The 23,023-nt window shown below is 49.1% G+C and overlaps 1 protein-coding gene and 1 pseudogene across 1 annotated transcript; both read right to left on the bottom strand.

The window, feature by feature from the left end:
• Positions 1–13,042: 13,042 nt before the first annotated feature.
• LOC136489907 (uncharacterized) lies at positions 13,043–14,531 on the bottom strand (annotated as a pseudogene).
• A 5,759-nt stretch (positions 14,532–20,290) lies between these two features.
• LOC136485613 (dolabradiene monooxygenase-like) lies at positions 20,291–22,659 on the bottom strand. Its single transcript, XM_066482460.1, has 2 exons — positions 21,766–22,659; positions 20,291–21,066 (listed from the first exon to the last, which is right to left on the bottom strand). Exons 1-2 carry the CDS (start codon positions 22,657–22,659, stop codon positions 20,422–20,424), a joined length of 1,539 nt encoding a protein of 512 aa, XP_066338557.1. The 3' UTR covers positions 20,291–20,421.
• Between the last annotated feature and the right edge of the window lie 364 nt (positions 22,660–23,023).

Here is a 23,023-nt window from a genome sequence, read left to right as displayed (position 1 = left end):
AAGATGAACGATGAAGAAACTGTAGATCAGTTCGCCGGGAAACTGACGGAGATGTCAGTTAGATATGGGAACTTAGGCGGGTCGTTGGAGGATTCGGAGATGGTGAAGAAGCTGTTCGACACCGTGCCCGATCGGTTCCTCAACGTGGTGGCCGGGATCGAGCAGTTTTATGATCTGAAAACCTTGGCATTTGATGAGGCGGTGGGTCGATTGAAGGCCTTTGAGGAGCGGACACGGCGGGGAGCCGGCAGTGCGCGTGGTGATGGTGGCCAGTTGCTGCTTACCCAGGCAGAATGGGAAGCGCGACAGAAGAAGACCGGTGGCGGTGATTCCTCGGGGAGAGGAAAGGCGCAGGAAGGTGGTGGCCGAGGTAGACGGAGAGGCCGTGGCGGTGGAGGCCGTGGTCATGGAGGACGCGGAGATGCGTCAGGCAAGGAGGGCACTGGCCGTGGCAAGGATAAAAGCCACATCCAGTGTTTCAAGTGCCACAAGCACGGGCACTATGCAAATAAGTGTCCAGGTGAGCAGAAGGGAGAAGAGGCACACCATGCGAGAGCGGAAGGTGTGAAGCAGCCGGAAGCGCTCATGCTTGCCGTCGTCTCGGAGGAGGTGTGTTCAGGTGGAGATCGGGGAACGATCAACCTGACTGAAGCCAAGGTGTTTCCCGAACTGCATCTGACCGGGGATGGCGAGCTGAATGGTGACTGTTGGTATCTTGACAACGGGGCTAGCAATCATATGACGGGAGATTTGAGGAAATTCACTGTGTTGGATGAAGGTGTAACTGGGAAGGTGAGATTCGGAGATGGCTCTTCGGTGGAGATCAAGGGGAAAGGATCAATTCTGTTCAGATGTAAGACAGGCGATCAATGGGTGCTTCCGGGCGTTTACTACATTCCTAAACTCCGGAGCAACTTGATTAGCCTAGGACAGCTGACAGAGAATGGTCATCGGATTGTGATGGACGATGATGACCTGGAAGTACAAGACAAGATCTCTGGGAAGCTGATCATGAAGGTGAGAAGGTCTCTGAACAGACTGTACCGGATAGGACTGAATCCAACAGAGCCGGTGTGTTTCCTGACGAGCGTCAGTGAAGAGGCATGGTTGTGGCATGGACGTTTGGGTCATGTTAACTTCCAATCGCTCAAGCAAATTACCAACAAGGCAATGGTCGGTGGTGTGCCAGTGATTACACATCCAGAACAGGTGTGCCATGCGTGTCTAGCAGGGAAGCAGGCACGAGCTCCATTTCCTCGGTCAGCACAATGGCGAGCAGAGAAGCCACTGGAACTGCTGTATGTTGATTTGTGCGGGCCCATCACTCCATCAACTGCAGCAGGTAATAAGTACTTTATGCTCATAGTAGATGATTGTACACGGTGGATGACCATGTATACTCTGAAATCAAAAGATCAGGCAGTAGATGTTTTTGTCAGGTTTAAAGCAGAAGCTGAAAACACTGTTGAGCGTCAGATAAAAACTGTAAGATCAGATAGGGGGGTGAGTTTCTGTCACATGCTTTCAGAGATGTTTGTGTGAATGCTGGGATAAAAAGGCAGTTTACTGCTCCATATTCTCCACAACAAAACGGTGTTGTAGAAAGGAGGAATAGGATAGTGATGGAAATGGCTAGATCTCTGATGAAGGGCATGGGAGTTCCTGCAAGGTTTTGGGGGGAGGCAGTCAGGCATTCGGTTTATTTGTTAAATCGTTTGCCAACCAAGGCTATGGGTGATTGTACTCCATATGAAGCCTGGAATGGAAGAAAACCACACCTAGGACACCTGAAAGTTTTTGGGTGTACAGCAAACGTCAGATCTGCAGGACCACATCTGAGAAAGTTAGCTAACAGGAGTCAGAGAATGATGTACCTCGGAGTAGAGGAGGGCAGTAAGGCTCACAGACTATATGATGCTCAAAACAATAAAATAGCTGTGAGTAGGGATGTGGTGTTTGAAGAAAATGTCAAGTTTGAGTGGGGAACTCAGAATGTGACAGACTGCAATGTTGAGTTTCAAGTGTTAGATGAGAATTTGTCTGAACAGTTAGTCGATGGTACTGGAAATGTACAGAATGGAGAATTGATGAATGAAGGAATGCCGGGAGCAGCAGCAGGTGATGCTGATATTCATTCACAGGGAAGTATTGGTAGTGGTGGCGGTGTGCCAGACCTGCTACAGTCTCCAAGTACACAGGCAATGCCTTTGGGTAGTCATAGCCCATTGGTGAATACTGTTGGGAATCAGGCAATGGGTGAAACACTTGAACAAAGCCCAAGTGCAGTTGAGCAACCACAGTTTGGCTTTGACAGTCCTGGAGCAAGCTCATCTGATTCAGAAAATCAACCTGAGAGACTCAGAAACCTCAATGATATTTATCAGAATACATCGGAGGTGGAGTTGATGTATGATTCAGATGGTGAAGCTTTAATGGTTGAAATGGAGGAACCAACTAGTTATAAAGAGGCAGCGAGTTATGCTGAATGGACTGAAGCCATGAACAAAGAAATTCAGTCAATTGAAAAGAACAAGACCTGGAAGCTGTGTCAACTACCAGTCGGTCATAAACCCATTGGGTTGAAATGGGTGTATAAATTGAAGAAAAACTCAGATGGAGAGGTGACAAAACATAAGGCCAGACTGGTAGCTAAAGGTTATGTTCAGAAAAAAGGGATAGATTTTGATGAGGTTTTTGCCCCTGTTGCTAGACTTGACACAGTGAGATTGCTTTTGGCAATGGCTGCCAACAGGGGTTGGCAGGTGCACCATCTTGATGTTAAATCAGCTTTTTTGCATGGAGAACTTGAAGAGGAAGTGTATGTTTCACAACCTGAGGGATATGTGGTGGAGGGGAAAGAACAGTATGTTCTAAAGCTAAGTAAGGCCTTGTATGGTCTTAGACAGGCCCCTAGAGCATGGAATGTAAGACTGGATAGAAGCCTGAAAAAACTCAAGTTCAGAAAGTGTGCAAGTGAGCAAGCTGTTTACACAAGGGGTGTGGGAAAGAGTGCTATCATTCTAGGAGTGTATGTGGATGATTTAATTGTCACTGGAGAGGAGCCAGCGGAGATTAAAGAATTCAAGGAGCAAATGACAAAAGAATTTGAAATGTCTGACCTTGGTTTACTGTCATACTATCTGGGAATAGAAGTTGGGCAGTACAGAGATTTCACTACAGTGAAACAAACTGGTTATGCAAAGAAGGTGCTGGATCAGTTTGGCATGGGTAAATGTAATGCAACTAAATTTCCTATGGATCCTGGAACTAAGTTGCACAGTGACAAGGGTGGACATCCTGTAAATGCCACTGAATATAGAAGAGTGATTGGGTGTTTGAGGTATTTACTTCATACAAGACCAGATTTGGCCTACTCAGTGGGAATTGCTAGTAGGTTCATGGAAAACCCCACAATGATGCATATGAATGCAATTAAGCAGATCCTCAGGTATCTGAAAGGTACAGTAGAGCTTGGGTTGGTGTATACTCAAGGAGGATCAGAAGAGCTGTTGATGGGATACTCTGACAGTGATGTGGGTGGTGACTTGGTTGGGAGAAGAAGTACTGCAGGAATGGCATTTTACCTTGGAGAAAGCCTAATCACTTGGTGTTCACAGAAGCAAAAGACTGTTGCATTGTCTTCCTGTGAAGCAGAATTCATGGCAGCCACATATGCAGCGATGCAGGCTCTTTGGTTAAGGAGTCTGATGGCAGAAATCACTGCAAAAGAGCCCAAGGTGGTGACACTGTATGTTGACAATAACTCTGCAATAGCTCTGATGAAAAACCCTGTGTTCCATGGAAGAAGCAAACACATTGATATTAAATATCACTTCATCAGAGAGTGCGTGGAGCGTGGGCAGGTTGCAGTGAGAAGGGTATGCACTGAAGAACAGAAAGCTGATGCATTGACAAAGCCACTGCATGCAGGCAAGCTTGCTGTCATGAGGCATTTGCTTGGAGTTCGGGATCTGAGTGGTCTTCAGGATTAGGGGGGAGATTGTTGACGTAATCCTGATGACTCAGCAATTGGAACCAAGGAGAAGTGGGAAGCGTGAGCCTGGCGGATTTGAAACCATGGCAAGGCGGGAACAGCAGTTGTCATGGTGATCACGCTCTGGGTGAGTCTGTATCGAGTCAGTTGCGGTGTGGCAACTTGTATCGTGTGTGTTAGCTAAATTTGGTGTGTGTACCGAGTCAATTAGCTACAGGCTTAAGTAGTGGGGGTGTTGAGGTGTGGATAGCGCCTGGGAACACTTTGTAATACTGACTGTACTTGCAGTTATCAGGGGTGAAAAAGGGCACCGTCTCCTGGGAGACCTCCGAGCGGTTGCTACAGTGTTCATCGTATTTCTTGCGTTCTTCTTCGAAGATCGCTTGTTCTGTTGATTGCTTAGGATAGCCACGAGCATGGCCGTGTGTTTGTGATCCTGTTTTTATCTAACAAGGAGCACCTTCTCCATGGTGGCTATGCGCCTATGCCTACTAAATTGCGTGTGCTCGATCCCTTCTCCATTGTGGCTAAAATTATATATATAGACTAGGAGCAGTGTCGAAAGGACGAAATGCAACTTCATTTTTAATTTTTATATGTTTTGCTGGCGGTCCAGGACAAATCATGGTTGCTTGACGTTTGAATAAGTGTCAAAACCAGGTAATAGTTCATAATTTTTTGGAGCTCATACGCAACCTACAAAAATATCACAACAAATTAAAACACTGAATCTTTTTAACTCCCTAGCAGAAGACTTGGTGGTGGTGTAACTTTTTACTGTAGTGTCACACTGATATTAGTAACTGTAAATTCTATAGGATTTATTGAGGACAACAATGTTCTACAAAAATATAGTAAATGTTTCACAGAATAAAAATATACAACAAACATTTAAGGTATAACATGTGTTTTATCACCTCTAGGTTATAGTTCTGGTCGAAAGGAACCTTACAAAATTTGAATCATGTTTTTAGATTTTATTTTGATTTTGTATGAATCTTATAAGTGTCAGCTTATTTGAGCATTTTGGAAAAAAGGGAAGAAGCTAACAGACCACAACGGAAACACAACAGGGAACTTGCTTCGGAGCACGAGCGTGCGTCGTCCAGCAACAAGACGACGACATCTTTCTCTGTCTTTATTGATTGCTATAAATAAACAAAGGACCAATTTGTAAAATTCACAGTAACTAGACAGCTTCATAGCGTTGTATGTGCCCTTATATGAGCAGGTTTATCCTCCACATCCGCGGCCACACTCGCAGCTGAGCAGTAGCATGAGCACAGCCTGCCAACACCCTCGAGCAGTAACAACTAGCAACCTCGCGACGACCAACATTGCCAACACACTGTACAACCCACACAGGCAACAACCCATCGGCCCACACCACCGCGTTCATCTCTGCAACCTCCTTACTCACCGCACCGCTCTTTTACTCATTGTTGACCATCTCTACGATTTGGAGATGACTAGTAGGAACTAACGACATTGACTTATGGACGCTCATATGTACTCAGGCAAATATAACTTAGGCAAGTACCTTAACATAATAGGAATTATAGTTTAACACCAATGGCATATATGAGAATCAGGTTTTTTAGGTGGCAGATAAGGGATTTATTAGATTTATGCCAGCGATATGTGCGGAATTTTTTCTAGTTTCTACACAAAGCCACCACATGGGCGTCAGGTGCATCGGCGCCGAAACGACTTGCGGCTGTGCGCCATGGAACAGGAGCACAACATGTTCATATATGTGAATAAAATTAAACTAAATCCAAAGTTTTAGTACATTACTTCTTGGGCAATAGGATCTAAATGACTATTCCAACAATTTTTGTTCACCACGAAGTTGTTCCATATTTTAAGCCATCCGACGTACTCCAACACAAATACTATATAAGGCTGCTGTTCGGTGGAGCATCCTCGTTCGGTGAACCGGACGACGCAATGTTAAGTTGCCATCAGACATCGATCAGTGTTGATTAATAATTCTTCATCCGCGAGATATTAATATCAACCATCCATATCCCATGACATGGTCATCCCGGTGCGGTGCCTGTGTAATGCGTATCTGCAGGGCCCGTGGAATTTTCGTCCGACGACGCGGGAGGACCAGAGAGCAGAGACGCAATGCAAGGCGGCTCGCGAGTCGACAGCATCGATTGCGACGGAGGGAGAGCGACACGCAAACCGCTCGGCCTGGGCGTCACATATAGTTTTCCAAACGGGCCGCCCAGGCACGGCACGGCACTGGCACGCCGAGGCACGGCACGGCGAGGCACGGCGGCGCTGTCGTGCCGTGCCGTATCGTGTCGCCGTGCCAAGGTCGTGGCCCAGGCACGGCACTACGGCCGTTGAACCGTGCCGTGCCGTGCCGCTGGGCACGGCGACCCCTAGTGCCCATGCCGGCCCTGGCTCGGCGCGTCGTCGCCGCGCGCCATGCCACTATACGCCCCGTGCCGTAGCCGCGTCATGCCGCACCACCGTGAGCCCCATGCGGCCTCCGCTCAGCGCGGCGCCGTTGCCACGAGCTCGCCACCGGAGAGCTCCTCCCCGCCGGATCCGCCACCAACGGACTCCTTCTCGCTGGATCCGCCACCGGAGAGCTCCTCCTCGCCGGATCCGCCATCGGAGAGCTCCTCCCCGCCGGATCCGCCGGCGGCGGACTCGTGCTTGCCGGATCCGCGCTAGGAGATGGATAGAGAGAGGCACCGCCTTGCTTGCCGGATGTGGAGAGGGAGAGGGAGGGTCCGCATCGCACGGGGAAGAGATGGAGCGCCGCATGGATGTGGAGTGGCTGGGGAAGAAGAGGGCAGAGGGGGCGAGTGACTGGAAGCGAACGGACGGGAGGCGAGCGAAGCGAGACGGGAGACGAGCGACTGGAAGTGGACGGCGAAGCTAGGGTTAGGATTGCCTATTTATACACTGCATCCAACGGTTGTAATGCATCAGAGGTCATCCAACGGTAGAGAATTACCGGGCCGCATCGTGCCGGCCCAATTTCCGTGCCGTGCCCGTGCCGGCACTGCGGGCCAAAGTCGCGGCCCAGGCACGGCACTACGACCGGGCCGTGCCTGGCACGGGCACGATGGCCACCGGGCCGGGCCGTGCTTTTCAGTGTCGTGCCAGTGCCGGCCCAGCGGGCCTGGCCCATTTGGAAAACTATAGCGTCACATCAGTTTGCTTTGTCTGTTTCGATGCTGTGGGAATCTCGCTCATATCAGGTCTGTGGGAATCTCGCTGGGATCAGATCTGCCCCTGTCTGCCAAGAATAAGATTGAAGTTAACATTAGCCTGTGATTCTTTTATCAGTGTAGAGGATGAATTAGATTGCACATCAGTAAGACTAACGAGTCGGTTAAGCTGATTCAAAGCCCGCTCTTTGCCGGGTAGACTCCTGAACCAGGGGCGGACCCATGAGGTTGCCAGGTGGGCCACGGCTTACACTAGGTGGCAGCCTTGTACTTACTTCACACACTGGATAAAAAAAATTCACAACTATAATTAATAGTATATCTTGCTACCCCAATGGTAAGGCCCTTGTTTTGAAGCCAAGAGGCACTACTGGAGGCCGCGGCTTTGCCGAGTGTTTTTACACTCGGCAAAGAGCCCTTTGCACTCGGCAAAGGCTTTACCGAGTGTAGCCTTCGGCAAAGTCCGCTCGGCAAAATTTTTCTCGGCAAATGGTCTTTGCCGAGTGCTTTTTATCGGGGCACTCGGCAAAATAAAAAACAATTTTGCCGAGTGCTTGGGGCGGCACTCGGCAAAATATTTCCCGCCGTTCCACATCGGCCGTTAACGGTTATTTTGCCGAGGGCCTGACCCAGCACTCGGCAAAATTTTTTTTTAATTACTTTGCCGAGTGCCCAAGTCCAGGCACTCGGCAAAGTTTTTTAATTATTTTTTTTAAAAATTATTTTGCCGAGTGCCCCTGTCCAGGCACTCGGCAAATTTTTTTTTTCTTTTTTTTAAAAAAATACTTTGCCGAGTGCCCCAGCCCAGGCACTCGGCAAAGAATTTCTGGATTTAAAAAAAAAAAAATACTTTGCCGAGTGCCCCTGCCCAGGCACTCGGCAAAGTTTTTTTTTATTTTTTTTTAAAAAAAAATACTTTGCCGAGTGCCCCTGCCCAGACACTCAGCAAAGTTTTTTTATTCTTTTTAAAAAAAATACTTTGCCGAGTGCCCCAGCCCAGGCACTCGGCAAAGAATTTCTGGATTTTTTTTGGAAAAAACTTTGCCGAGTGCCTTGCCCATGGCACTCGGCAAAGACCCCGAGAATTGTAATTTTTTTTTTACATTCCATTGTAACTATATATATATATATATATATATATATATATATATATATATATATATACATATATACATCAATCATCACATCTATATCACCAACATGCATTATATATCACAAGCACACGCATATTTAATAAATCCATCGAAAATCCATCACAAATGCACCAAAGTTCAACATCACAAATTTATTATTACAAGTTCAACATCACAAAGTTCAACATCTCTACTGCGGCGACGGAACTGCAGGTGTGGCCTCCTAGACAGCGGTGAAGGACCGGACTACGGCGAAGGGTTGACGTGATCAGCCGCCGGTGACACGCTAGCGGGATTGTTTGAACCCGCCGACGGAGGCTGCACAAAAGAGGAGATTGCATGTGTTAGACTAAAAATTGAAAATTTCGGCAGCACCTCCCCTGCACGGGGAGGTTTCCAACCTGCAAGAAACAATGGCACGAAGGCCGACAATCACAACGGCACGAAGGCCGACAATCCCAACGGCACGAAGGCCGAAAATCACAATGGCACGAAGGCCGACAATCCCAACGGCACGAACGCATTAAACTTCCATACTCACAGGAGTGAAGTGTCGAACCGGAGCTGGAACTGGCAACTGCACTTGGACACCCGATGCTTGCCCGATGGTTTGCATGATCTGATACATGTCCGCCATCTGCTTCTTCGTGGCCTCCAGCTCTGCGGTCAGGTGCGCTTGCGTCTCCCTTGTCTCTGCCAGCTCGGCCTGCAGTGTTTCAATCACATGTTTCAGTATTGCAAATCTGATCAATGTGTGTAACGTTCAATGTACGATGAGTGAAACCAGAATTACCTGAAGTTCGTCGACCCGCGACAGTGTTGGAGTAGGCCGTGCACGTATGGGAAGGCTTCTGGCCGTGCTCCGTGCCCTCACGTCGGAGAGAGAGGGTGCAGAGCTCGAGGAGTCGGCGCCGTCTGCAATCCACAACCGCCCGTGCTTCCTGCCTTGCCCCAGCCTCACGATCACCTCTGTCTCAAGGGGCTTAGTGCTCAGATTGTGATCTGAGCCACGGAGCGCCCTAACCGCCTCCGTGTAGTCTCTGACCTTAGCATGGACGCTCGGGTCAGAGTAAGCCTGGGCAGGGGCATCCGGGTTGAAGACGACACCGGATTTCACCGGGCCCATCTGGGACACAGCCCATGCCCCAAACTCCGACACCGGCACGTCCGGGTGTGCCACCTCCTGCGAGAAAGACGGCAAGATGATTAGAAATCAGGCAAAATTGAGCGTTAGAATAGATAAATGACATCTCGTACAAGTGCCCGCTTGAATGCGGGGAGGTTGCGGCTGCCTTGGTGGTGAGTTGGAGCGGTCCTCAGTGCCCGCTTCCGCTTGCCTTGCTCGTGCTTTGCGATGTACGCTGGGTCAAGGTACCTGTCCACGATCCTCGACCATGCTGATCTATGCGACATGCACCACGAGGCCGGCACCTACACATCATCAAGTGTTTGACATATAAGAAGATCAATTCTTGACCTACTAAATCTCAAAACGAATTAATATTATTCACCTACCTGAAGGTACTGCTCCTTGGTCAGCGCCACATTTCTTGCGCCGGTTTTGTTGAGGGGCTCTTTCTTGATGGACCTATAGTAGTCGACGTGGGCCTGGAGTCGCGCCTCGTGAATCATGTCGCCGACGTACTTCTTACAGGCTCTGTGTGCCGTCTGATCCGCCAGGGTCTCTCTACCTTCTTCGGCCTTGAAGTACCTCTGCATACAAACACGATGTATCCGTTCATTATTTCAATAAAAGACTTACGCAATAGAGGAGATGTATTGAGCTATGTTGTGAGACACTTACCCAAAAGTCCGCCAAAACCTGCTCCTGCTTGTTGTCCTGCTCGTCATCCGAGCCGAGCTTGTACCTGTCCCACGACCAGGCCGGCTCCCACCTCCCCTCTTTCAAGTCCACAAGGCCGGGGAAGTGTTTCCTGCACAGACATCCCAAGACGGTAGCGGGGGTGCGTGGGGGGTCAAGAGCACCCGACAGAACTAGCCAGCCCCTGCACAAGTGATTACGAAAAATTATCAGTTTCTCTTTTGATTTTCAACGTATCATATGAAGTACTAGTGATAACATCTATAGTTACTTACCTTCTTCCCACAGGACGAACCAGTGGGCGTCGGTCAGGAAGCGGAACCGGAGGAAGGCTTGTGGGACCTCGCAGGTAGGGAGCCGAGAAAGCAGAACTGTCCTTCGTCTGCTGAGTCCCCTCGTCCCCCGATGGAGTGTCTGTGGTCGTGCCCGTGGCCGCCACGTGCTCCTCCGGGATAGGAGACGGGTCCTCCGACTGGTCGAGAGCCGGCGGAGGAGGCGGGTCCCTCCTAGGGCGACCCCGGCCACTCCCCCTCCCCCTCCCCCTCCCCGTGCTGGGGCGACCTGGGCCTGCTCTCGCCGCTGGGGGCGAAGACGTCCCCTCGCCTCCATCAGGAGGGCGTAGCCTCTGGTACACCGAGAGCACCTGCCTCGGTGAACGGTTGCCCACCATCTTTGTTCTGTCACCTGCAATGTACAAAGAATGAACAACAAGCGTTAGTACATACATGTCAAATAGTTCAAAATGAATAAACATAACAAAATTTAATAAAAAACATAGTATTACATGGTTTAGGAATAATCTTCATAATTGGGGTCATAGGTCTCATCATCACTGTCAAAATTGTCCAAATGGGCAACACTATTCAAAGGTTCTATGTCTTCTTCATTGTCTTTGCCTAAATGGAATCGCTCAAGCATTTGAATGTCCTTTGGATTTAGCACTACATCTCCAGGGTCCTCGTCATCAACCGTTTCATTGTCTACTTCCATGGCGGTCGTCACACCGGGTAAGACTATCTCAAAGCTCCCTTGTAGCTCATCTGCTTGATAGAACTCTCCATCATATGTGTTTGTGTCGAAGGTGTAATCTTCATCGTTTGGAACAGGTAGTTTACCGTGCGAAGATACCTAGTGCACAATAGACCAACCCTTAAGATGGTCTTTGTCTTGGCACGTGTATGGCGTATGATACACCTGCACGGCCTATTGAGCCACAATATAGACATCTTTTCCTTTATAGACGGAATCATGCCTAATCTCGACTAGCCCAAGATGAGGGGTCTGTCTCGTTCGTGCAGGATCAAACTAGTGGCACTTGAATATGACAGGAGTAAGAGGTACCCGGCCCTCATATTCAAGTTCATAGATCTCCTCAATTATTCCGTAGTATTCGACGCCATTAGTGCCCGGCGTAAAAACTTGGCTGTTGGTGGTTTTCCGACCGGGCCGAGTCTGCTCGTGTCTTGACATGTGGAAGCGATATCCGTTCACATCATAACCGGTATACGAATTCACCCTTAACTTGAAGCCATTTGCAACCTATCTCAACTCGTCACTCATGGACGCATTGGTTTGCGCCTGCAAGCTCAAGCATGATACATCGTTATACTATTGGAACGTACAAGCTACTAAGGAATATCGACGAACGTACGACCTTTTGTTTGAACCAAGAAATGAAATCAGGCCTCCCAGCTCCCGCACCCTCTGAAAGAAGGGTATCATGTTCGTGTGAGGTAGGATCCCTTGATTGATGCCACTCTTGACGAACAAATTCCCTGTACCAAAGAGAATCAATGGGGTTCGATATAGAATAGTGACGTCGTATTGAAACAAGTTCGTTGAGAACTTACTTAATGAATGGCGCAACCTCGACAAGGTTGGTGAACACATATAGCATGATTCTGCGCCACTCTTCTGGATCCAATCTCTTGGGGGTCGATCCACTTGCGCTGCCTAGTTGGCATTTGAAAAGGCTGAGGGTCAATTCAACTTCGCCAGCATTGTAACGAGAGGGTGGATTATGCTTGCTAGGAAGGTTCGGCTTGTAGTAGGATGTCGTGAAGTTTGCAACCTCCTCCCGAATGCTTGCCTCTGCAATGGAAGCCTCAATTCTGGCTTTATTTGTACATTTCTTGCGAAGAGTCTTTAGACATCGCTCAATTAGATAGCACGAACGGGCCTGCACGGGCCCCCCCAACCGTGCCTCGGTCGGGAGGTGCACAATTAGATGCTGCATTGGCAAGAAGAAGCCAGGTGGAAAGATCTTCTCAAGCTCACAGACCAACTCAGGTGCCATAGTTTCCAATTCTGTAATGATGGTCGAAGATAGCTCCTTGGCACAAAGCTGGCGAAAGAAGTAGCTCAACTTTGCCAGCACTAGCCAGACATGCTTAGGGACATAGCCTCGAACCATCGACGGAAGTATGCGCTCAATCAATATGTGGTAGTCATGACTCTTCATCCTGTTGACTCGCAGAGTCTCTAAATTCACTCCCCTGCTCAGATTCGCTGCATACCCATCAGGGTACATTAAATTCTTGATTCATCGAAGTACTTCTCTCCTTTGATCGATTTTCAAGACATAGGGGGCCCTAGGCCTTCTCCACTGCTTTCCTGTTGCAGGAGGCCGCATCTCTAGGTTTGGCCTATCGCACAACGTCGCTAGGTCCACTCTAGCCTTAGGGTTGTCCTTAGACTTGTCAGTGTCCATGAGCGTTGCCCAAAGTGCCTCAGCGATATTCTTTTCAGTGTGCATGACATCAATGTTATGGGGCAGTAGGAGGTCATCGAAATAGGGGAGCCTCGTCAAGCCGGACTTATGAGTCCACATATGTTGCTCACCATATCCCACGAAACCACCATCTTCGTTGGGCATGAGAGCATCTATCTGAGCACGAACCTTCGCCCCAGTCCTCAAGTGCGGTCTAGGGTCCATCGCTTTGACACCTTTCGTAAAGCTCTTGACGTCTTCTCTGAATGGATGGTCAAGAGGGAGGAATTGACGATGTTTGTCGAACGACAAATACTTGCCACCCTTCTTCAACCATATGAACCTCACAGCTTCCTTGCATATTGGGCATGGGAACTTCCCCTAAACACACCAGGCGCACATTAACCCGTACGCTAGGAAGTCGTGCAGGGAGTAGTGGTACCAGACGTGCATTTTGAAGCTAGTCTTCGTAGCTCGGTCGTATGTCCACACCCCTTTAACCCAAGCATCAATCAACTCATCTATCACAGGCTCCATGAAGACACCCATATTACTCCCCGGGTGTCCAAGGATTATCAACGATAGGAACACGATATGCCGTTGAAAGGAGACGCCGGGGGGGGAGATTCAGGGGGATGACGAACACGGGCCAACATGTGTATGGTGCAGCCATCATGCCATATGGATTGAACCCATCTGTTGCCAGCGCGACACGTACATTACGAGCCTCCTCTGCTTTGAGAGGATGCCGCAAATTGAAGTACTTCCATGCATCAGCATCGGATGGATGTACCATCTTCTCAGGATTGTATCGTGTGCCGTTTTTGTGCCATGTCATCTGTTTTGTGGATTCCTCGGTCATGAATAGCCGTTGGAGCCTCGGCAGGAACGGAAGGTTTTGTAGGACTCTCATGGGGATCTTAAGCTGCCTCTTCTGGCCATCGCCTGAGTCTACCTCCACGTACCTGGAGGATTTACACTTCGGGCAGTACTTTGCATCCGCGTGTTCTTTCCTAAATAGGACGCACCCCTTCGGACACACATGTATCTTGTCATACGGCATCTTAAGTGCAAGAAGGAGCTTCTCTGACTTGTACAAGTTCTTCGGCATAATGTGTGTCTTCGGTAGCATATCGCTCCACACGGCCACCATCTTGTCGAAGCCTTCTCGACTTAGGTTTAACTCGGCCTTCAACCCCATTACGCAACCAATGGAGTCCAGCTGAGAAACATTAGTATGATCATGAAGGGGTCTCTGTGCCGAGTCCAACATCAGGTAGAAGGCATCTGCGGCAGCCTCCATCTCCTCCTTGTCACGTCCTTCAGCGAACTGAGCTTGGTGCGTGTCACCCAGCATGTCTGCTACCCCGGCATCATCATCGAAAGCCTTGAGCCATGGTCTCACCACCTCCTCCCTAATACGATCGACTTCACCATGGTGGATCCACCAGTGGTAGCCCGGAGTAAATCCAAACTTCACAATATGTTTACCCATGGTTAACCTATCTTTCCTTCTTCTGTTGTCACAACCGCTGCACGGACAAACCACTAGAGAATGGCCTCCGGCACTCTCACCAAATGCATGCTGTAAGAATTCTTCGACCTTGACTATAAACAGCAAGTCGTAATCGTGCTCGTCTCTCTAGAGCGTGTACATCCACTCATGGTCCTCCATCCTTTAACAGACGTATCAGCACATATGAGTCACCATCAATTGCATCTACGCGGTGTCCCTACTCTCTAATAGGTGAGGATAGGTCCTAATCCCACCCGTGGATCCATAGATGAGGTTAGTTTCCATGCTCCGCTCCTATCCAAGACGGAATTTCAGCAGCACCTCCCTGCTGTTCTCCCGATACACGTCCTGCAAGGGAGAGTGTGTATCTAGAGAACAACAGGGGGTGATGCGGAAACACCGTCTCGGACCGGAGCGGACCATGGAAACTAACCCATCTATGCATCCGCGGGCTGTCCAAAAAACGTGGACAATCTGAAACAGAAATGCTCGCAGATATGCAAAGATCTGCATACCTCCAAAGATATCTCTTTTGGACGGGAGACGCCTAACTAGGCTACACCGATCTACGACGACAGACAAGTGGAAAAAGAGATGATTTATACCTAGGGTGTCGGTGAAGTCAGGCTAGTGAGGCAGTGGCGAGTCGACGCAGTGGCGAGGCGACGTAGTGCAGGCAGACCCACGACGCCGACGAAAACGATCGGGGACCTCCGGGTCACCTCCGACAGGTCCTGCTCTGCAAAAGAAGAAACATGACACTATAAGTTCAAAATTTCGGCAGCACCTCCCTTGCACGGGGAGGTTTCCAAAACCTGCAAAAAACAACGGCACGAAGGCCGACAATCACAAACGGCACGAAGGCCGATAAGAACAGCGGCACGAAGGCCGACATCACAACGGCACGAAGGCCGACAAACGGAGAAAGGGTGGATATACCTTGCCCACGCTCGTAGGCGGTTCGGTGACGGTAGGGGCGTCGGCAGGACGGGCACGCGGAGAAGACGGCCGAGGCAGCTCCTCCTCCCCTCTACCTCGGCTTCCTCCCCCTCTCCCCTTCTCCTCCTCCTTCTTCCTTTTTCTTCTCTTTTTTCCTTCTCCTTCTTCTTCCTTTTCCTTTTCTTTCTTTCTCCTCTTTTTTCTTCCTTCTTCTCCTTACTGATGCTTCCTCCTCCTTCTTCCAAGCCGGCGGCAAGAGCAGGGGCGCACAGGGCCGATGCATGCAGGGGAGGACAGCCTCCACATGTGGATCACATGTGGAGATGTCTGGGTTTTTGGCATCCGACGTCACAATTTGCTTGAAACCTTTACAATTTTTTACCACAGCCTCCACATGTGATAACACGACGCCTCGACAAGTTTCATGATTTTCGGACTTCGTTTGCATTTTATATAATTTAAAATCACATTTCCGACAAGTACCTCGACATGTTACGTCAACGAGATACTCGAGATTTCATGTGACTTCCTGGATACGGCCTAAACATACCCTAAATATCATGAGTATCAATTTTTGGATGACCAAAGTCCATTATTCCATGTACCTACTATTCAAATTTGAAATATCCCAAACGACGAAACGAAATAAACTAATGAAATATATCAAAAAAAGTCAAAATTGCCCCAAATTTTAAAATAGAGTTTTAAATACTGTCACAAGGCCACAGGAAAAAATTTGGGCCCAAAATCAAAAAAAAATTGCCGAGTGCCATGGGGGGCACTCGGCAAAGCTGATTTTCAAAAATAAAAAAAAAATTTGCCGAGTGCCTGACGCTGGCACTCGGCAAAATAAGTTTTAAAAAATTAAAAAAAAAATTGCCGAGTGCCCAAGGTTGACACTCGGCAAAATAAGTTTTTAAAAATAATAATTTTTTTTTGCCGAGTGCCATCCGTTAGGCACTCGGCAAAATCTGACGGCAGATGCCCGTCGTCACGGGCCGGCCACCTTTTGCCGAGTGGGACTTTTGCCGAGTGCCACGGCACTCGGCAAAGCCCAGATTTGCTGAGAGCCAGGCTTTGCCGAGTGCCTAGCACTCGGCAAAGCCACCTTTGCCGAGTGCTTTATTTTGCCGAGTGCGGCACTCGGCAAAATATTTCTTTGCCGAGTGCCCCGATAAAAAGCACTCGGCAAAGTCTCAGGCACTCGGCAAAGTACAGTTTTCCAGTAGTGAGGTTGCTAGTTCAATCTTTTTCGGCCGCATGCTTTGTTTTGATTTTCCATTTCTATGTACCTTTAAAAATTAACTATAGATAATATTTTTTCTTTAAGCTCCAATTTCCGTTTTGATTTCCAATTTTTATATTGTTGTGTGCCGTCAAACCTCAATTGCCAGTAGTTTCTAATTTCTGATCTGTCCCGTGAAACCTCAGTTATGAGTAGTTTTTAATTTCAGACCTTTTATCCCCTCTCGATATTAATTTCTGATCTTTTATCCCCTCTTAACATTAATAACAATATATTATAGTTCGTCCTTTATTTTCTAGTTTTTTTTATCCCATGTTATTGTGCCCCGAGACACGTCATGAAATGGAATGGCAAATAAAAGTGATATCACTTCGGCATCATCTTTTATCAATAGCCATGTGCGATGTGGGGGCTTCGCTCGGCCTCACACCCTCGCTAGCGGATAGCACAGAGGAGGTCGAGGATGTCCCATAGAAATGGAAAAGCGAAGGTTGGACCCACAGGGATAGCACGGGGTTGACAATAAATTCACAACCCACAGATACACCTTCAATACAACAAGCGGCGTGGCGCGCATATTAAGTTGCAAACACAACACCTCCGCAATGCAACAAATAAACCCGGAACAAGTACACCCTCGCCCAAATAACAAACGCGAGGGATCGAGCTAATCTGCCCTTCGCTGATAATCCAAGACGCTAGGTGCATCCTCTACAAAACACACGCTGAACGTGACCTCCTCCGGCACCTCACCCACTACATAATCAAGCAAACCTTCGATCAAGTCAACATCACGCCCTAGGCCATCAACCCCAGATTTAACAACCATTACTGGACCCAGAGCAGCGGCGCCGCCGGCACAAGCGGCAGATCGCCCTCCAGCCCCATTTTGATGGTATATATACCCGATCCCCTTCACTCAATTCAACCGGCTCCGGCTTAGGTACCCTAAGAAAACCCTCGCCAAGTCCAATATCTCTAGACCCCATCAAAAACCCAATCCGTCCTCCGCACTAACATCTCCGACTTCGACGGCCGCACCCTCGCATCCAAAAATCTCCCAAATCACACGCCGCTCTGAAAAATCGGAGGTCCGCCAAACATGTCGCGATTCAGCATTCTTAACATCATAAGTGCGAACTTTATTCCACCAAAACACACCAAAGCTCAACCAAGGCCGACGCGCCTTCACACGGGCCCACAAGGCCCCTCGAAAAAAAACATCTTGATAATTCATAGGCACACGAACAATATCCAAAACCTCGTGCGCAGGCTCCAAATAAATCTGCGCAACAAGGGCAACCGTTAAAAAACTTCAATACTCTGTACAACTTTGGAAGCCACCACGCCCATCAAAATAGCCAAAATATTACTTCCATCACACCAAAGCCTTCATACATGCTCTGATTCCTCCGCAATCGCCTCCAGAGACACAACACCATCGACACTACCCTTGGCCCCAACACCCTCAGCAGAACCATCACCTAGAGGAGGGACCTCCGCTACCGTCGAAGTGTCATCAGGAACAGAAACCTCCGTCACAGCCGCCGAAGCACTCGGCGCGGACGCCATCAAAGTCCCAGAAGACGTACCTTCACCATCAGCCTTCAACTGCAACCAAAAACACAAAAACAATCAGTCCATGAGTAAAATGAGTCACACCGGTGCGCCCCAGGCAATAACAACAATAACCGCCTAGCGAAACCTTACCCTGGCTATAGCGCCAACAACCTCCTCCATAGCAAGGACCTGACTTCCAGTCATCTAAAACTTGCATACAAAACGCTTCGCCACATTGGAGCATGCTCGATCTTGACCCGCTTGTCGGACATTCCACTAAGGGGAACTTATGACTCGGGCGCCCCAAGCTGACGACATGGTCGCACCCAACAGCTTGAAATCATCGCACCATGCCAAGCGCTCCACCGAAGGCACCGAAATCACAAACATTGTCAACAACTAGACCCATCAGCCCTACCGCCGCCCTCAGCCACTCGACGAAGGCATTGGCGTCAGCCTCAGGCAGGGCCATACTCTCGGGTGCTCCAGCCTTCACCAACACGGAATCCAGCACCTCCTTCGCCACCACCATGCACTTGCCAAGATCGAAAGCCATCTGAGTTACACGCGTTGCGCTGGCAGAAGCCCGGCCCTCCGCTATTTGCCTCACCTCCTTCGCCGTTGCCTGGGCCACCTCCGCGGTCTCAAGTCGTTCGCGGAGCTCAATATTTTGGCCTATGATATCCTCGGCCTCCTCGCACTCCTTTCTCAAAGCTTCTTTCTCTTTCATCGCGGTCGCCACCGCCGCCTCAATCTTCTTGTTCGTCTCCTCATTCTCTTTCACGAGGACAATGACCGAACTCTTCTCCGTCTTTAATAGCTCTTTTAGCTTCCCGACTGTCACAGGTCCTTAACCGCGGCAAGCATCATTGCTCGTCCGATGTCAGGAGTGTGGGTCTCCGGTGGCTCTGGTACTCAAGAACCCGGGTGGGGACACGGTGATGTACCAGGTTCGGGCTATCGAGGCCCTACGTCCAGCAGTGTGTTGTTCTTTTTATTCCGGAGCACCCAAATCGGGGGTTACAACGAAGTAGACAGAGAGTTTGGCAGGGAATCGCTCGGTGCTATCCTACTGCTCGTCGGCGGTGAGGTTACTTCCCTAGCGAGTAAGGGAAATGCACCTCGGTCTTGTTGGGTTGCCGAGGGAGGAACACTCTGCTGTTCCTCTCGATTGCTCTGTTCTCGGCCGAGCTCTCGCTTGCTCCGCCTCCTAGCGCATGAGGGTGGAAGAAGGGTCCTCTCGGCTATGGGAGCCGACTTTCCCCTTATATTCTGAGGAAGGTCAGGTACAAGGCGGTTTGGAAGCTACATTCTATAGTCTTCGTGCACCGGGGTCCAGGTGGGTGCTGCTGCAGTGTGGATGTGTAAGAAAAATGGACCATCAGCCCATTGAGTTTGGATTTTGGTGTTTGATGATCAACGTGATCAAGTTGGACTAACGTGTTTACAAGTGTTTGTTTTGTAGTCTAATAGGGTGCAAACGTGACTTGGACAAAGGCGACGTGGTGATCCGATAATCAACACCTCAAGAAAGACCTTAGAAGCATCATGGAAGACCTAGAAGATCAAGCAAGTCCAAGCCACGAAGGGTGGAACCAAGCTGGACGCAAGATGGCGAAGAAACAAAGAGCTAAAGGGGCGTTGGACCCTGTAACGCAGGGCGTCGGACCAATCGGGTTGAGTCCGACGGTGCAAACCCTAGCCAGACACAGTGTCGGCAGAAGCGTCGGACCGAAGAAGGAGTGAACGTCGGACTATACAAGCTCACTGTTCATCAAGCGAAGAAGCTGCGTGAGAGTCGGACCCTGTGATCAGTACAGGCATCGGACCAATCGGTGGTACAGTCCGACGGCTTGTAGAGAGGTTTCAGAGAGCGTGCGAGGTGTCAGACCAGTACAAAACTAAAGAGTCTTTATAACAACAAACGAGGTCAAACTGACTGGATTTTTTTTCACAAACATGTCTAGGCATGTTTTTCATTTAGAAAAGAGATACAACAAAAGGTCCTAGTAAGCCTAGACTTACCACGACCAGCCCGATCCTTACGAAACTAGTATCACAAGGATCACCCACAATGTTCATATCCCCTTGTATTACAAGCCTTTATTGGATTGACTTCTCGTGTTGTGAAATATAAAGTATTTTTAGGTATTCAAAAATTCTAGCTCCCTTGTATATTATTTTAGAATTAGAATATAGGGGACAGGTACTACGTAATGAACGCGTCACATTTATATCCCATCGGTCTTATGTCACTAATAAAGCACGTGCATACTGGTTCATGCAGCGTATGTTCCGTGGGAGTTAATTAGGCATATTAACCGGAGCAAATACGCCGCTGACAACAGGGTGCAAAAGCAGGCCTGTGTTTTTCTTTGCAACCAGTCCTGGAGCCTCGCAAACGTCGACATTCTTAGGCTCCACTCCGCTCGGTAGCTTCCAATCGAAGTGGTACAGAAGGCTGGCCAGTGCAAGCTCCATGTTGGCCAATCCAAGGTTTCCTCCCGGGCACATTCGGCGGCCGGACCCGAATGGGAGAAACTCATAGTCTGTCCCTTTGTAGTCCAGGCTGCTGTTCTCGAACCGCTCTGGCCTGAATTCTTCAGGATCTTCCCAGTACTTGGCGTCCCTACAGATGGCCCAAACGTTGACGAACACGCATGTGCCCTTGGGAATGTCGTAGCCCATGACCTGGCATGTCTCACGGCATTTGCGTGGGAGCAGGAGCGGCACCGGGCAGTGCAGCCTGAGAGCTTCCTTCACCACACACTTGAGGTAGCTAAGGTTTGCCCTGGCGAGTTCGTCCTCGGTGATGGTGGTGGTCTTCCCCTTGAAGGCCTCCCGGACTTCGGCCTGGGCTCTGGCCATCGTAGCCGGGTACCGGATTAGCTCTGTCATGCACCAGGTCAGTGTAGTCGACGCGGAGTCACTGCCCGCGCTAAATAAGTCCTAGCAGAACAAATGGAACAACAATTGATCATACATATATGCACCGGTGGCTAGTTTCATGTTTCATGACGTTGTTAATTTCCAATAAGACAAATAGAATGAAAAGAAACTTGCATGAAACATCCACTTTCAGAGCAAAGTCAATAATAGAGCCAGGTGATTGGCTATGAGGTCATAAGAACCAAGCTATACAATAGTTAGTCTTCTATTTGTCAACAAATTTTTTTTATTATTATATCTTTTTATTCTCTTTCCTATTACTCCTCACATACATCTCTATTAGAACCCACTATTGTCTATGCTTTCATGCCCAGCTTGTTGCTCGCATGAGAGCCAAGCTCTCTTCTCTCTCCTTCCTTCTCTCTTCCACATCAGCAAAAATATTGATTAGCTTGGTTATAAGCCAATTATTGTACTTGCTCTCAATTCAAAGTTTCATTCTATAGTTTTATAAATATTTAATTTCATGACTCGTTGAGAGTTAATAATCATACCAGGAGACTGTCATCTAGATGAAACTCATTTCTTCTCTCTTTTCTTAAATATACTGCCATGTCATCAAAATACCTATGTGGCTACCTATTTAATGCAAATGAAAGTCAAATGAAACTCTCACCGAGACTGGCCTAAGATAATAAGACGGCGGTGGACAAGCAATTAAGGCACAGCGATGGGAAATTGGGAACGCGCGCGACTTACAATCATGAGTGCCATGACGATGTCATCGGTGAGCTCGATGGGCAGGCTGGCCTCTTTCTGCAGCCTGAGCAGGACAGAGATAAAGCTCTCGTTTGAAGTCTTGTCAGCCCGGTCCATGGCTTCCTTCGTCTCGCGGATGATCTGGCCAATGATGTGCACCATCCAGTCGCGGCACGCCATCGCCCTGCGTAGCGCCGTGCTAAGATTCTGCAACAGCCTGGATGACGGGAAGATGTTAGCTACGCTTAGTTCCGCGGCCATCCGCATCGCAGTGCCCAAGGCATCCAGGTACTCATCCTGATACTTGCACCGGCTGCCGATGGACTCCCTGACGAAGGTGTCGTTGACGAAGCTAGCGATCATCTTGGACAGGTCGACGGCGGTGCCGGCGGTGGCGGACGTGGCGAGGCTCTGCATGAACCGCCCCACCTCCTCCTCGCGGAGGCGCTGGAACGACTGCACGCGGGCGGCGCTCAGCAGCTCTTGCACGCTGAGCTTGCGGAGCTGGCGCCACTGCTCGCCGTAGCTCCCGAAGATCAGGTCCATGCCGTTGAAGGTGAATATGCCGACGGTGCTGTTCATGTGACGGTCAGCAAACGTGATGTCGTGCGTCTTGGTGATCGCCTGCGCAGCCTCCGGCGACGACACCACCAGCGTGGGCACCTCGCCCAGCCAGAGCATCATGAGCGGCCCGTGCTTATGCGCGAGGTCGCGCATGGCCCGGTACGGCAATGGGTTGCTGACGAGGTGGTGCATGCTGCCTATCAACGGCAGCGTCCATGGCCCTGGGGGCAGCTTAAGCTTTTTTGGTTTGGTGACGAGCAAACACTTGATGAGCTTGGAGAGGATGACGGGCACCAGCACCACGGCCACGGCCAGGAGCACCTTCTCCATGGTGGCTATTCCTACTAAATTGCGTGTGCTCGATCCCTTCTCCATTGTGGCTAAAATTATATATATAGACTAGGAGCAGTGGCGAAAGGACGAAATGCATCTTCATTTTTAATTTTTATATGTTTTGCTGGCGGCTAAGACGGTCCAGGACAAATCATGGTGGCTTGACGTTTGAATAAGTGTCAAAACCAGGTAATAGTTTATAATTTTTTGGAGCTCATATGCAACCGGTTCTACAGAATATTAGTAACCGGTTCTACAAATCATGGTGGGCAGTACCTACAAAAATATCACAACAAAAACACTGAATCTTTTTAACTCCCTAGCAGAAGACTTGGTGGTGGTGTAACTTTTTACTGTAGTG

This window comes from Miscanthus floridulus, chromosome 10, assembly GCF_019320115.1.
Source record: "Miscanthus floridulus cultivar M001 chromosome 10, ASM1932011v1, whole genome shotgun sequence".
Classification (NCBI taxonomy): domain Eukaryota; kingdom Viridiplantae; phylum Streptophyta; class Magnoliopsida; order Poales; family Poaceae; genus Miscanthus; species Miscanthus floridulus.
Note: the sequence above shows the minus strand (reverse complement) of the source record. Positions and strands in the feature narration are given on the sequence as shown.

Excerpts from the sequence above, each read along its gene's own strand:
- LOC136485613 (XM_066482460.1), bottom strand. The coding sequence starts at position 22,659 with ATGGAGAAGGTGCTCCTGGCCGTGGCCGTGGTGCTGGTGCCCGTCATC. Across the intron at positions 21,067-21,765 it reads TCGTCATGGCACTCATGATT|GACTTATTTAGCGCGGGCAG; the intron begins GTAAGTCGCGCG and ends TTGTTCTGCTAG.